The sequence below is a fragment of the Zingiber officinale genome, chromosome 6B, assembly GCF_018446385.1.
Source record: "Zingiber officinale cultivar Zhangliang chromosome 6B, Zo_v1.1, whole genome shotgun sequence".
Classification (NCBI taxonomy): Eukaryota; Viridiplantae; Streptophyta; class Magnoliopsida; order Zingiberales; family Zingiberaceae; genus Zingiber; species Zingiber officinale.
In genome coordinates, this window is record NC_055996.1 from 110509293 (window position 1) to 110521376 (window position 12084).

Here is a 12084-nt window from a genome sequence, read left to right on the forward strand (position 1 = left end):
CGCAAGTACCACCCAATACGAGAAATCGTATAAACGAGGAGAAGTTATTGCTGCCTAGATTGCATCAGGTGATGACCTATAGATCTTTTCACTAAGGTCCTTAAGGCAAGAGCTTTTGATGGGCATGTTGAAGGGTTGGGAATCAGATGTATGGCAGCAGATATGGCAGCTTAGTCTTTTAGTATAAGTGGGAGATTGTTAGAGTGTATACTAAAAGTCTAGCTTTTGGTATAAACATTAATCTAGAAATAAGAATCGCATTGGTCAAATGTCTACATTTATGATAAATGTAGTTGCTCAATTAATTTATATTGTAGATAACATGGTGTGTGGTGTCACATACAGAAGATCATGTTATCGGTTCCTTATAAATTATAAACAGTAGCTCACGACCAAGATGGAAAGGAACAAACCATTGGAAGGTCGTAGTGTAATTAGGTATTAGTTTATCTTAACTATATGATTACACTAGTACACTTAAAGTGTATTGAGTAGGACCATTTGAGGTCGTTCCTTTTATACTGACTTTATAAAAGAATAAAGACCTCATTATTATGGAAGTGTGCTCTTAATCCTAATATAATAACAAGCACATATATTTGATATTTATTTCTTTAATTTATCAATGGGTGAGATTTAGTTCGATAAATCAATAAACCCGATAAGTTGGGAAATGGTATCACTTATAGTGTGTGTTGTTGATTATAGAAGGAAACTGTGTCCTAGAGATACTAGGTTGATAATGTCCTCAAGAGGAGCTCATAAGGATTGTCATGTTAGACCCGTCAGGTGGACTTAGTCCGACAGGATAATGAGGTTGAGTGGGACGACTCTTGGACTTAGATATTAATTAAATGAGTTGTCAATAACTCACTTAATTAGTGGACATTCGATATCTTAAACACAGGGAGACTAACACGCTCATAATAAGAAGGAGCCCAAAATGTAATTTGGGATTGGTGCGGTAGTTCAATAATAGTTCTTTAGTGGAATGAATTATTATTGATGAAATTAAGTTGTGTGTTCGGGGCGAACACGGGATGCTTAATTTCATCGGGAGACCAAAACCAATTCCTCCTCTCGGTCCCTATCGTAGCCTCTAGTATATAGAGATTTATACCCACCGCATACCCACCTTCTTACCCATCCAATGGGGCCGGCAAAGCTAGCTTGGAACCCAAGCTAGGGCCAGCCAAGATCAAGTGGATGAGTCATGTAGGTGGCCGGCCAAAGCTTGGGTCCCAAGCTTAGGTGGCCGACGACTAGAATATTAAAAAGGATTTTTATTAAAATTATTTCTTATGTGGATATCATGATTTTGAAAGAGAGTTTAAAAATTAAAAATTTTCTTTTATAGCATTCTACAAAAGATTAAGATAAGAGATTAATCTCTTTCCTTATTTGTAGTTTAAAAGGATGGTTTTAATTTTTGGTAAAAACTTTCCTTATTTGTAAATCATCTACATGTTTAAAAGAGAGTTTAAAATTTGAAATCTTTCCTTATTTGTTGATTAAAGGAGGATTTTAAATTTTAAGAAAACTTTCCTTTTTAACCATGTTCATGATTTAAAAGAAAAGTTTAAAAATTAATAATTCTCTTTTATTAGTTTCTACAAAAGATTGAGAAAAGATTTGATATCTTTCCTTATTTGTAGATTAAAAGAGATTTTAATTTTTAGAGATAACTTTCTTTTTATCCACATATTTAAAAGAAAGATTTTAATTTATTAAATTTCCTTTTTATAAACCAATCATGAAGGGATTAAATTATTGGAGAAATTTTATAAATTTCTGGAGACAAATTAGGAAGTTTTAATTAATTAAAACTCTCCTTGTTTGTAGCTTTGGTGTGGCCGGCCATGTAAATTGAGAAAAGGAAAATTATTTTTAATTAAATAAATTTTTCCTTTTCATGGCAAAAGAATTAAGGAAGTTTTTAATTAAATTTCCTTATTTGCCAAGACCAAGGATTATAAAAGAGGGGGTAGAGAAGGCTTCATGGTGAACAACCTCTATTATTTCTCTCCCTCTTTTCCTTGGTGTTGTGGCCGGCCAACCTCTCTTCCTCTCTTCCTCTTGGTGGTGGCCGAACCTTCTCTATTTGCTTGGAGCTCTTGTGGTGGCCGGATACTACTTGGAGAAGAAGAAGAAGAAGGAGAGAAAGCTTGTATCCCTTGGAGCTTGGTTGGTGGAAAAAGATCTTCATCTTTTGGAAGCTTTGTGCTTGGACGAAACTTGAAGAAAGGAGAAGAAGGTGCTTTGGTGGATTCTCATCTCGGAAGATCGTTGCCCACACAACGTCCGAGGTTAGAAGAGGAATACGGTAGAAGATCAAGAGGTCTTTCTAAAAGGTATAACTAGTATTTTTTCTTTCCGCATCATACTAGTTATTTTTGGAAATAATACCAAATACAAGAGGTTTACGATTCTAGTATTTCGAATATGTTTTTCGAAGTTGTGTTCTTTTGTTTTATTTTTCCTTGTGATTTGATTGTTCTTTTCGGTTAACCTAAAGTTATTTTAGGAAATTAAATATTAGATTTCTATAAAAGGTTTTGTCTAGTCGGTGGTGGTTGCTCCCATATCCAAGAAGGCCATGTGCCTCGCCACGTCAGTACTGGGAACCAATTATGGAAATTAATATTTAATGAAATTAATAACTTAAGGTGATTTGGGTCGAACGTGTTAAGTTCCGCAGGAGATCCAAGTCAAAACCTAAAAGAACAAATAGATTAAGTTTTGGATCAAACGTGTTAAGTTCCGCAGGCGATCCAAAATTTAATTTAAAAGAACACATGGTAGCTAGGTAAAGGTTCAAACCTTTGTACAAAATTTTTGTACAGTGGAACCTCTAGGCTTTCCGAGTAGCAACCAACAGAGAGAGTATTAGAGAAATATAGTTATAGCCAAGTTAAATATGTTGTCACACCATATGACCCTTCAAAAACTCTCCACAAGAATAATAGTGGTGTGGCAGTGTCTCAATTAAGATACTCACAAATAATAGGTAGTCTAATGTATTTAGCTAATTGTTCTAGACCTGATATTTCTTTTGCTATAACGAAATTGAGCAGGTTTACCAGCTGTCCGGACAGAACGCATTGGGATGCATTAGACAGAGTACTCGGATACCTAAAAGGTACTATATCCTTGGGCTTGTGGTATGGGAGATTCCCTGCAGTCCTGGAGGGATATAGTGATGCTAGTTGGATAGCAGACACTGTTGAGTGTAAAGGCGTTACTGGTTATGTCTTTACACTTGGAGGTGGTGCAGTTGCTTGGAGGTCTGTTAAACAGACGATTATATCCCGTTCTACATCTGAGGTAGAATTGTGTGCTTTAGATACCACAGTAACTGAAGCTGATTGGCTTAAGGGTCTTATTTCAGAAATTTCCTTGATGGTAAAGCCCTTCTATTTCAGTACACTGTGATAATCAAACAATAATAGCTCAGATTAGAAGCTCCAAGTATAACCAGAAATAGAAGAGACATGTACGAATAAAGATTGAAGTCTATTCGTGAGCTAGTGTCTCTTGGAGTGGTGTCATTAGACTTCGTAAGTTCAAAAGACAATATTACTGATTCACTCACAAAAGGACTTGATTCTGAGAAAATCAAGAGATCCAGTAAGGGAATGGGACTGAGGCCTATCCTGGTTTCATCTATAACGGCAACCCAACCTATCTGATTGGAGATCCCAAGAAGTAGGTTCAATGTGGTATAAACAAGTTATAAGGGTGAACCGTAAGCATCAAATTGATTGAGATGTAATCTCATAGTCTCTTCCCTGGATAGATGCTTGACTGCTAGTAAGGATGAGCTTGGAGGCTTTTAATGAGTTCAAGGTCTTATTGACAGGATGCTCGCAGTACATCCTTGGAGAACTCACCTATGTAAGTGTAACTGTGTGACCGCAGTGTGGGGGGTCTAGGCAACTCCCCTTAGCACTTATGAAACAAGATTCGGTGGCATGGCCGTAATGCACCAACCCAGAAGGATTCAACCGTCGCCCGTGATGAGTTGTTATCATTTGACTTCACATATAAAAAAGTTTAAGTTCAAGACCTAGTTCACTTCAAACCTATATGAATAAGATTAGTGTATTTAGGTGAAAATTCAAACCGGAAGGTATTTTCACTAAAAGCTTATTGCAACCTAGCCTCAGAACATATTTTTTTTATTTTTTGTTTTTAACCGAAATGATTTGAATTTGTGGGGGATTGTTGAATTTTGTTTTAAATTCGAAGCATTTTTTTTGGGTAGTGTTTTTAGTCCCACATTGCTAAGTGGAGAAGCTTGGAAGGGCTTATATAAGAAGCCCTTCCATCCTTGCTTAGCAATGATAAGGGGACCTACACGCATGCGCGGGCCAAGCCCAAATCGAGTGGATTTGGGGGGTTCGAGCCGGAAATCCATAAACCGAGCGTCACGTACGCGATTAACGCGCGCAGGGGGGGGTGCAAATCCCTAGCTCGTGGGCCTTGCGCTCACTGGCGGCCCGGTCTGTTTTTGCTGGTTTGGTTCAGTCTGAACCAAACCAGTTTGGTTTCCGGGTCAGTCTGAACCAAAACCAAACCAGAGTTTGGTTTTTCGGTTTTGTTCCGCGCATGAGGAAGGGACGCGGACGCGACACTGAGACGCGTTTCCTCGCTAGCGAAGCAGTGCTTTGTATCTTCTCAGAGTGAATAAAAAGGGACTTGCAGCACCTCTATTCTTCACTCAAGCCTCGAGCTTTCTCCTCCTTCTCCCTTCTCTGTGCGATTCATTCTGCACGATTTTCTGCTTTCTTATCGTTGAGTTTTTCACTGCTTTCTTGTCCTGAGGCTTGGTCTTCCGGCGATCTGAGGTTGGGTCCGAGTGTCGCGTCCGTTTTGGAGTGCACCTACGGACGAGACGAGCGGTTGTCGGATCTTGGGGGAATTTTGCCGGAGAGCCTTTGCACCGTAAGGCGGCAATAAATTCTCTAAGGACAGTCGGCGTGCCGACGCTTCAACCGGATAACTATATTCTAAACCCTACTCCTTTATTTATCTGTCTATTGCATGCTATTTTTTGTGCGAATATAATACTGCTTATATTGCTTTATTTTTTTCAACAATATATTCATAGCTCACGAGCTTATTCGAGCTTTTATCGAACCAAAACGAGCTTAATAAGTATAAATTATATATTCAAATATTCATTAAAAGTTAAATTATATATTTAGAGAAAATTATAATATTCTTATTAAAATTTATAATTTTATTCTAATAAATAAATTTAATATATTTGTCTATATTTTTCATAAGTAAAGTGTAAAATCTATAAATTTAATATCAAAACTATTATTTTTTTTAATTTAAAAGTTGATTTATGAGCTTAACGAACGTGTTCACGAGCTAACGAGCCGAGTATTACGAAGTTTGAGCTTGGTTTGTTTATCTTAACGAGCTTCATTAAACGAGCTCAAACGAGCTTTTATCGAATCGAGTTTCGAATAACTCAGCGATTTGGTTCATTTACACCCCTAGATTAGAGCATCCACATTAGTTTCTTTATTACTATATCTAAAATTTAAGATAAATGACCCACTTTATTAAATTTAGACAATCACTTTTTATTATACACTACATCAACCATCCTAAAATTTCCATCATTCTTAATTTTTTTATTATTTTCTTCTCTTTCTTCTATTTTTTTATTATTATATTTATGGATTATATTGAGTGGAAGGAGAGAGATTGAAAAGATTGAGTGGAAGGAGAGAGAAATTAAAAAGAAATATTATTTTATTTTTAGGGTATACTAAATATACTAATTAGTATTTTAAAACATGTATGGTATGAGAATGGAAATAAATATACTAAATAAAGATGGAGGATATAGAATTTCTCCCATTGTCATCCTCAAGTTAATTAATCAGACCTGGATTACAAAATTGCACAAGGGATGAAAGATTGTCAAATTTTGGTGTAAATCACTCTCAAATGACTGTTGTCCTTTGGCTTAATAGTTTAGATTAGATTAGGCCGGATTGCCAAATTTTGGTGTAAATCACTCTCAAATGACTGTTGTCCTTTGACTTAATAGTTTAGATTAGATTAGACTTTGACTAATTGAATTTCGAAAACACTACTTCCACCTTTATACACAAAAAGATAAAATAGGCAATAGCTAGTCATTGGTTGCCTAAAACACCATAAAATCTAGTCATTTTCCATCTTTTGATCTCCAATCTAATTTGATAGATATTAATGAGAGAATATGCCCAAACCAAAGCTAGTTCATTTGTCACTATTTATGTCACTATCTAAATTGCAATTAGATGCTCCCTTTGGAGTGCCTTTATTTTTAATCCCTACATTTCCACTCTCTGTCTTTGTCAACTTTTCTCAATCAAATCATTCTCTAAATAAATGAAGAAAAAAAAACTATTTTTCAATGATTCTTTGAAAATTGGTTTCTAATTAGTATTTTAAAACAAATAATTGGGGAAGCGCATGAAACCTCGCGTAAGCTAGCAAACATACAAATTTTGTATAAAACAAAACAAATAGTTTAAGGAAGGGAACAAATAAAGTGATTTGGACACCCACTAATTAACAACCATTAACAAATTTATTTAAATGTAATTAAATGGCAAGTAAAATATCTACTAATTATTTTATGAAAATAATCACTTTCATGCACAATGGACAATTGATTGATACGAACTTTGATCTCTCAGCCTTCACCAACTTTTTGGCCATTTTCCAATTGTTCCTTTATATAATGTAAACCCATAAGAATCTCTCCCATTTTGTGGTAAAACCACAAAAAAAAAACAAATATATATTAAACAAAGGCAATTATCAAAATCACCTTTCAAAGTTTAACAAAAATTTCTTCTAAGTGCTTCAGAATGTCCTTTGATATTTCTATTTTATTATTAAAATATCTCTTGAATACTAGATGCTTATTTTATTATTTTAAATTATATTAATAATATATTAAAAGGTATTTTATAAATTACCCTTTACAAATGTATGAAAATATTTAAATAATATGCTTTTTTATAATTCATGTGTTGAAACTTTGCTCGCAGTCCCACTAACTTATTAATTATTCCCGTTAGCTCTTGCCCTTCCAAATTCCAACCGATTACCTGGAAAAACTATGGGAAAAAATTTGAATCAGAATATTTAGCAAACAATGTTGATAAACGAACTATAATTCTTGTAAGTCATATGCGAGTTGTTCTCTTTTAATTTCTATCAGTTTGTCTATGATTTTCTAAAGTTTGGATCATGAATTGTGTGTTTCGAACTTAGGAAAATTCCTGATCAAATCTGATCATGACCATCGCCTCCCTTTGAGTTTTTGTTAGCAATTTTAGCAAAATCACCGGGTGATCCAAATCAATTTTACTTCATTTTCAAGAGTTTTCAAATTGATTCTAGATTCTTGGTTTGAGTTCTTTCATGTGGTCAATTGTTTATTAATTGATTGATTTATTGTTGTAGATTCTTAAATTCTAGGTAAAATTTAACAACCCTAAAATTATATCAAATATTTAGTTGTGTTTATTTGAGTTATAAAAATATTTGCAGATGATGTTTATAAATTTTAAATTTATATTTTTAGCCTAAAAAATTATTGTTATAAATTTTTAAAAAATAATTATTGATTGCGATATTTTTGGAGATGATGTTTATAAATTTTAAGTTTAGAATTTTATCCTAAAAAATTATCATTGTAAATTTTAAAAAATAATTATTGATTGTGATATTTGAGAATTATAATTGATCTTGTCCGAAAGCGAGAAGATAGTTGGTTGGGGATGTGACTTCGCGGTTGACTGGATGAAGACTTCAAGTGGTCTTGTAAGACAAAAGACATTAGTGCCGAGCTGGGAAGGAGTTATCGGCATTGGTCTTCTGACGCTTAAGTTAATTTCCAGTACAGCGGAGAATAGTATGAATGCTGTAGCAAAGAACGTGTCGTCTGTAGATGAGAACTCCCCCTTTTATAGTGTCATTGCAGTGTTCACACGCATTTCAAAGCGTATGCATGTTTTCCAAAGAGTTATTGGAAAAGACAAGTCAAAAAGTATCTCTGACACATTTATTTAAGCGAGTATACAAATTCTTGATGTGATAGGCTGGAAGCTTCTAAAGTACAGACTGCTGGACATGCTCTACTGTTAGTGGCATAAGTCTCCAAAAGGATATGATGAGATACACCGGCGGATTCCATTTTAGGCCGTTTGACCCCCGACCTTAGGACGCTTGGCAAGGATGTCCCCGCTCAGTTATACTGAACAAAGCTATCTTTCTTTATCCAGTGTTTATGTTGTCGGAGGGCTGCCTTTCATTCGACCGCTCATGACGTTCGACCGGGACGAGGGTCCGAGGGATTTATGCCTTGTCTCTTGCCACTGTCACAGGTTCCCCGCGACCGGCCGTCTGAACAGCCATGTCCGACCGACCATGTAGCTCGTTTGACCCACTACGCTTGGTCGGGAGACCTATGTTTTGACTGTTTTTCTTTGACCTCCACGTCTATCGCTCTCTCTTACTTTGACCCATCTTCTATGAGACCTTTTTTTTCATCAGTGTATCAATAACTATATTATGTTTTAACTCTTCCTCTTTATAAAGGAACGAATATTTTTAACTATGAAATTTATTAAAATTTTTATTAAAATTTAAATAGTTTTTAATTTTATGGAACGAGAGTTAGTTAAAAATATTAATAATAAGATAATAATTAATGAGTTTGATTTTAATATTATCGATTAAGAAAAATCAATGAGTACAAATTGAAGATATTTTTTATATGCTTTGAATATATTAAATATTAAATACTTTTATGATATATATGTTTAGAAAATTAATATTCATATATATTTTTTATTAATTTATAGTATTAATTATAATGGACGGTTAGCCCATGTTAGTTTTGAATCCCAGCTCCGTCTGCTTTCTGTTATTGTATTATCACCATCACTTAATTGAGTAAATCTGTTTCTCTTATATTAGTGGCTTAAATGAGATCTGATCTACCCATATTTATGATCCAAAATATAGATACTATCAAATTTTCCATTTTTTAAAATTAATAGGAACAAGGGAAACTCATCGGGGGCCATGAATTATTGAATAAATCTTGGACCTTGCCATGTTTTGATACTTAGCTTTATGGTGAATCCATCAACTTCACTTTTTTTCACGTGCCTCTTGACATATCTTGGCCTCTACTTTCGGCCTTGTCAAATTTTCAACTTTGTTTTTCATATCACAAGGCAAATTATGATTATTAGAGAATTTCTTGCTAGCTAGTAAAACGATTAACTAGTTGATTGTTTGTTATTGTTCTCTTATTAACAATGCCACCGTTGATGAAAGGGTTGTAATGCGAAAACAAATTATTTCCTTTTTATTCCAATCAATCTAATCATAATTTTATGTTCATTTTATTTTATGCCATTTCATTTTATGGTAGCAAATGAAACCTAAGCGACTTATTAATGTTTTTAATTATCGTTGTCAAATGTTGGTAGTTCTAGATGTAATTAAATATTGACCCCAACAACAAAAGCCCAAATTAAGAAGGACCGTTAAATTTCTTCAATTAAAGGACAAAATTTAAATTCATATTATTGACTGAATTCTTCTCAGCATGTCATTAACAAATAGATATTAAAATAATACAAAAACAATCTATAATATTATTAATACAATTAAGATCAACGACTTAGATCTACTGCAGCTTGATCGGACGGCTGAAAAGGATGCTTACATAGAAAATCTGGCGGACGAGTGCTCCATGCGGTGGATTTAGGTGATATTTATGGAGCATGATTACCAAATAAAATAGTGATTAAGCTACTTTGGGCGGCTAATTAAAATATAATGATTAGTATAATACAAAGTTAAACAAAGAAGCATAGGGAGATGTGCATAAATAAAACCGCACCGCAACTGCCTCTCCCACTTCACCCACCACAATGGAGGCGAGTTAACGTGGGGGGAGGAGGCATTAGAGCAACTCACTTGATGGACCACCAAAAACGCTCCGTTGACTGCGCCGCCGCTGCCGCTGCCGCCGCAGTCAAGCGCCGCCACCAAGAAGTCCTTCTTGGTAAATACGAGCTCGGATGCCTCCTCGGCCGCGGCACCTTCGCCAAGGTCTACCTCGCTCGGTCCGTCTCCGACGGCGCGACAGTGGCCGTCAAGATCCTCGATAAGGCGGAGATGGTGGCGACGGGCATGGCCGGCAGCGTGCTCACCGAGGTGGCCGCCATGCGCCGCCTCTCCCACCCCAACATCCTCAAGATCCACGAGGTGCTGGCGACGCGGTCGAAGATCTTCCTGGTGATGGAGCACGCGCCCGGCGGCGACCTGCTCTCGCGAATCGCCCGCCGCCGTCTCCCCGAGCACGCCGTCCGGCGCTACTTCCACCAGCTCGTCTCCGCGCTACACTACTGCCACGCTCGCGGCGTCACCCACCGCGACGTGAAGCCTCAGAACCTGCTCCTCGACCGCGACGGCAACCTCAAGGTCTCCGACTTCGGGCTCGCCGCCCTCCCCGATCGACTCCGCGACGGCCAACTACACACCGCGTGCGGCACCCCGGCCTACACAGCCCCCGAGGTCGTCCGCCGCAAGGGCTACGATGGAGCTGCCGCCGACGCCTGGTCCTGCGGCGTCATCCTCTTCGTCCTCCTCGCCGGCTCCCTCCCCTTCGACGACGCCAACCTCGCCGTCATGTACCGTCGGATCCACCGCCGCGACTACGAGATCCCTCCCGGGATCTCTACCCCGGCGCGCCGCCTCCTCGTCCGCCTCCTCGACCCAAATCCCGACACCAGGATGACCATGGCGGCCCTGATCGACCACCCTTGGCTCAAGCGCTCCCTCAGCTTGGACTCCCAGCTGAACATGCACCCTCTCGCCGCCGCCCATGATCACCAACTCGCCCCCACCATGAACGCCTTCGACATCATCTCCCTCTCCTCCGGCCTCGACCTCTCGCCTCTCTTCGACGACGCCAAGCCCAAGAAGGAGCGGCGCTTCACCTCCACGCACTCCATCGACAAGATCATGGACAGGATCCAGCTCACCGGAAGCAAACTCGGCCTCGTGGTGGAGACCAAGAAGGCGGCGGCGGCGGCGCTAGCAGGGGGCTGGGGTCCTACTCTCTCAGTGGAGGTGTCGGAGGTGGCTTCGCAGCTTCTGCTAGTGGAGATGAGACTAGAGCACGACGGCGGCAGCGGCAGCGGCGGCGATGCCGGATTCTGCTGGGAGCACGCGAAAGCAGAGCTCGGAGACATTGTCTTCTCTTGGCACGAAACAGAGCAGATCGTATTCTAGCAATCCTGGAGAAGAAATCATAGTGGCAAATCGTGTTTCAAAGATCTGTTCTAGATTTTCTTGCCTTATTTGAAGTTTACTTAGATTGATTAGTGTAATGAGAATACCTTGTTTGTTGTGCTTGGTGTTCATGTTTGTGCCATTGTAGATCGAATCTATCAAAATTGTTCAAAATCTATTCGAGTCACGCAGATTATTGAAATTGATCTGAGTTGTTTGGATTTATTAGATCTGTAGGACAAATAAATCATGTAAGGTGAGTCAAATAAATAATTTTTATATGAAATTATTGCTTATGAATTCACTATCAATCAAATATATAAATAGTTATTAAAGATCATTATAATCTATGAATTAAATTTAAAGAATATTATGTTCTTTATCAATTGTCCCATCTAATATTCTTCTGTGTCGATTTCTGGCTAAAGTAGATTTAACCTTTCAATGTAAGTTGTTCTATAGAGATTAATGCGCACCATCCAATCTAAAGAACATTTGGGTGAAAGTGAAATGCATTAAATAATTAACACAGTTTCATTGGTTTAATATCTTAGGGGGCGTTTGGTTCTTTCCTAGGAATAGGAATCGGAATGGGAATCATTGTATTATGGAATGGGAATGGGTATGAGCATTGATATCACTCTTAAAAGCAATGTTTGGTTAGTTGCATATCTTCTATCGGAATAAATCAAAATTTCCTTTTTTACCCTTAAAGGAAAATAAGAGAAAAAATTAGATGTGAGAGAAAGA

The 12084-nt window shown here is 37.6% G+C and overlaps 1 protein-coding gene across 1 annotated transcript; it reads left to right on the top strand.

Annotated features, from left to right (window-relative positions):
* The first annotated feature begins 9943 nt into the window (after positions 1 to 9943).
* LOC121988892 (CBL-interacting protein kinase 4-like) lies at positions 9944 to 11521 on the top strand. Its single transcript, XM_042542599.1, has one exon. It carries the CDS (start codon positions 10018 to 10020, stop codon positions 11332 to 11334), a length of 1317 nt encoding a protein of 438 aa, XP_042398533.1. The 5' UTR covers positions 9944 to 10017; the 3' UTR covers positions 11335 to 11521.
* Positions 11522 to 12084: the final 563 nt, after the last annotated feature.

Coding starts and splice junctions, on each gene's coding strand:
- LOC121988892 (XM_042542599.1), top strand. CDS start 10,018: ATGGACCACCAAAAACGCTCCGTTGACTGCGCCGCCGCTGCCGCTGCC.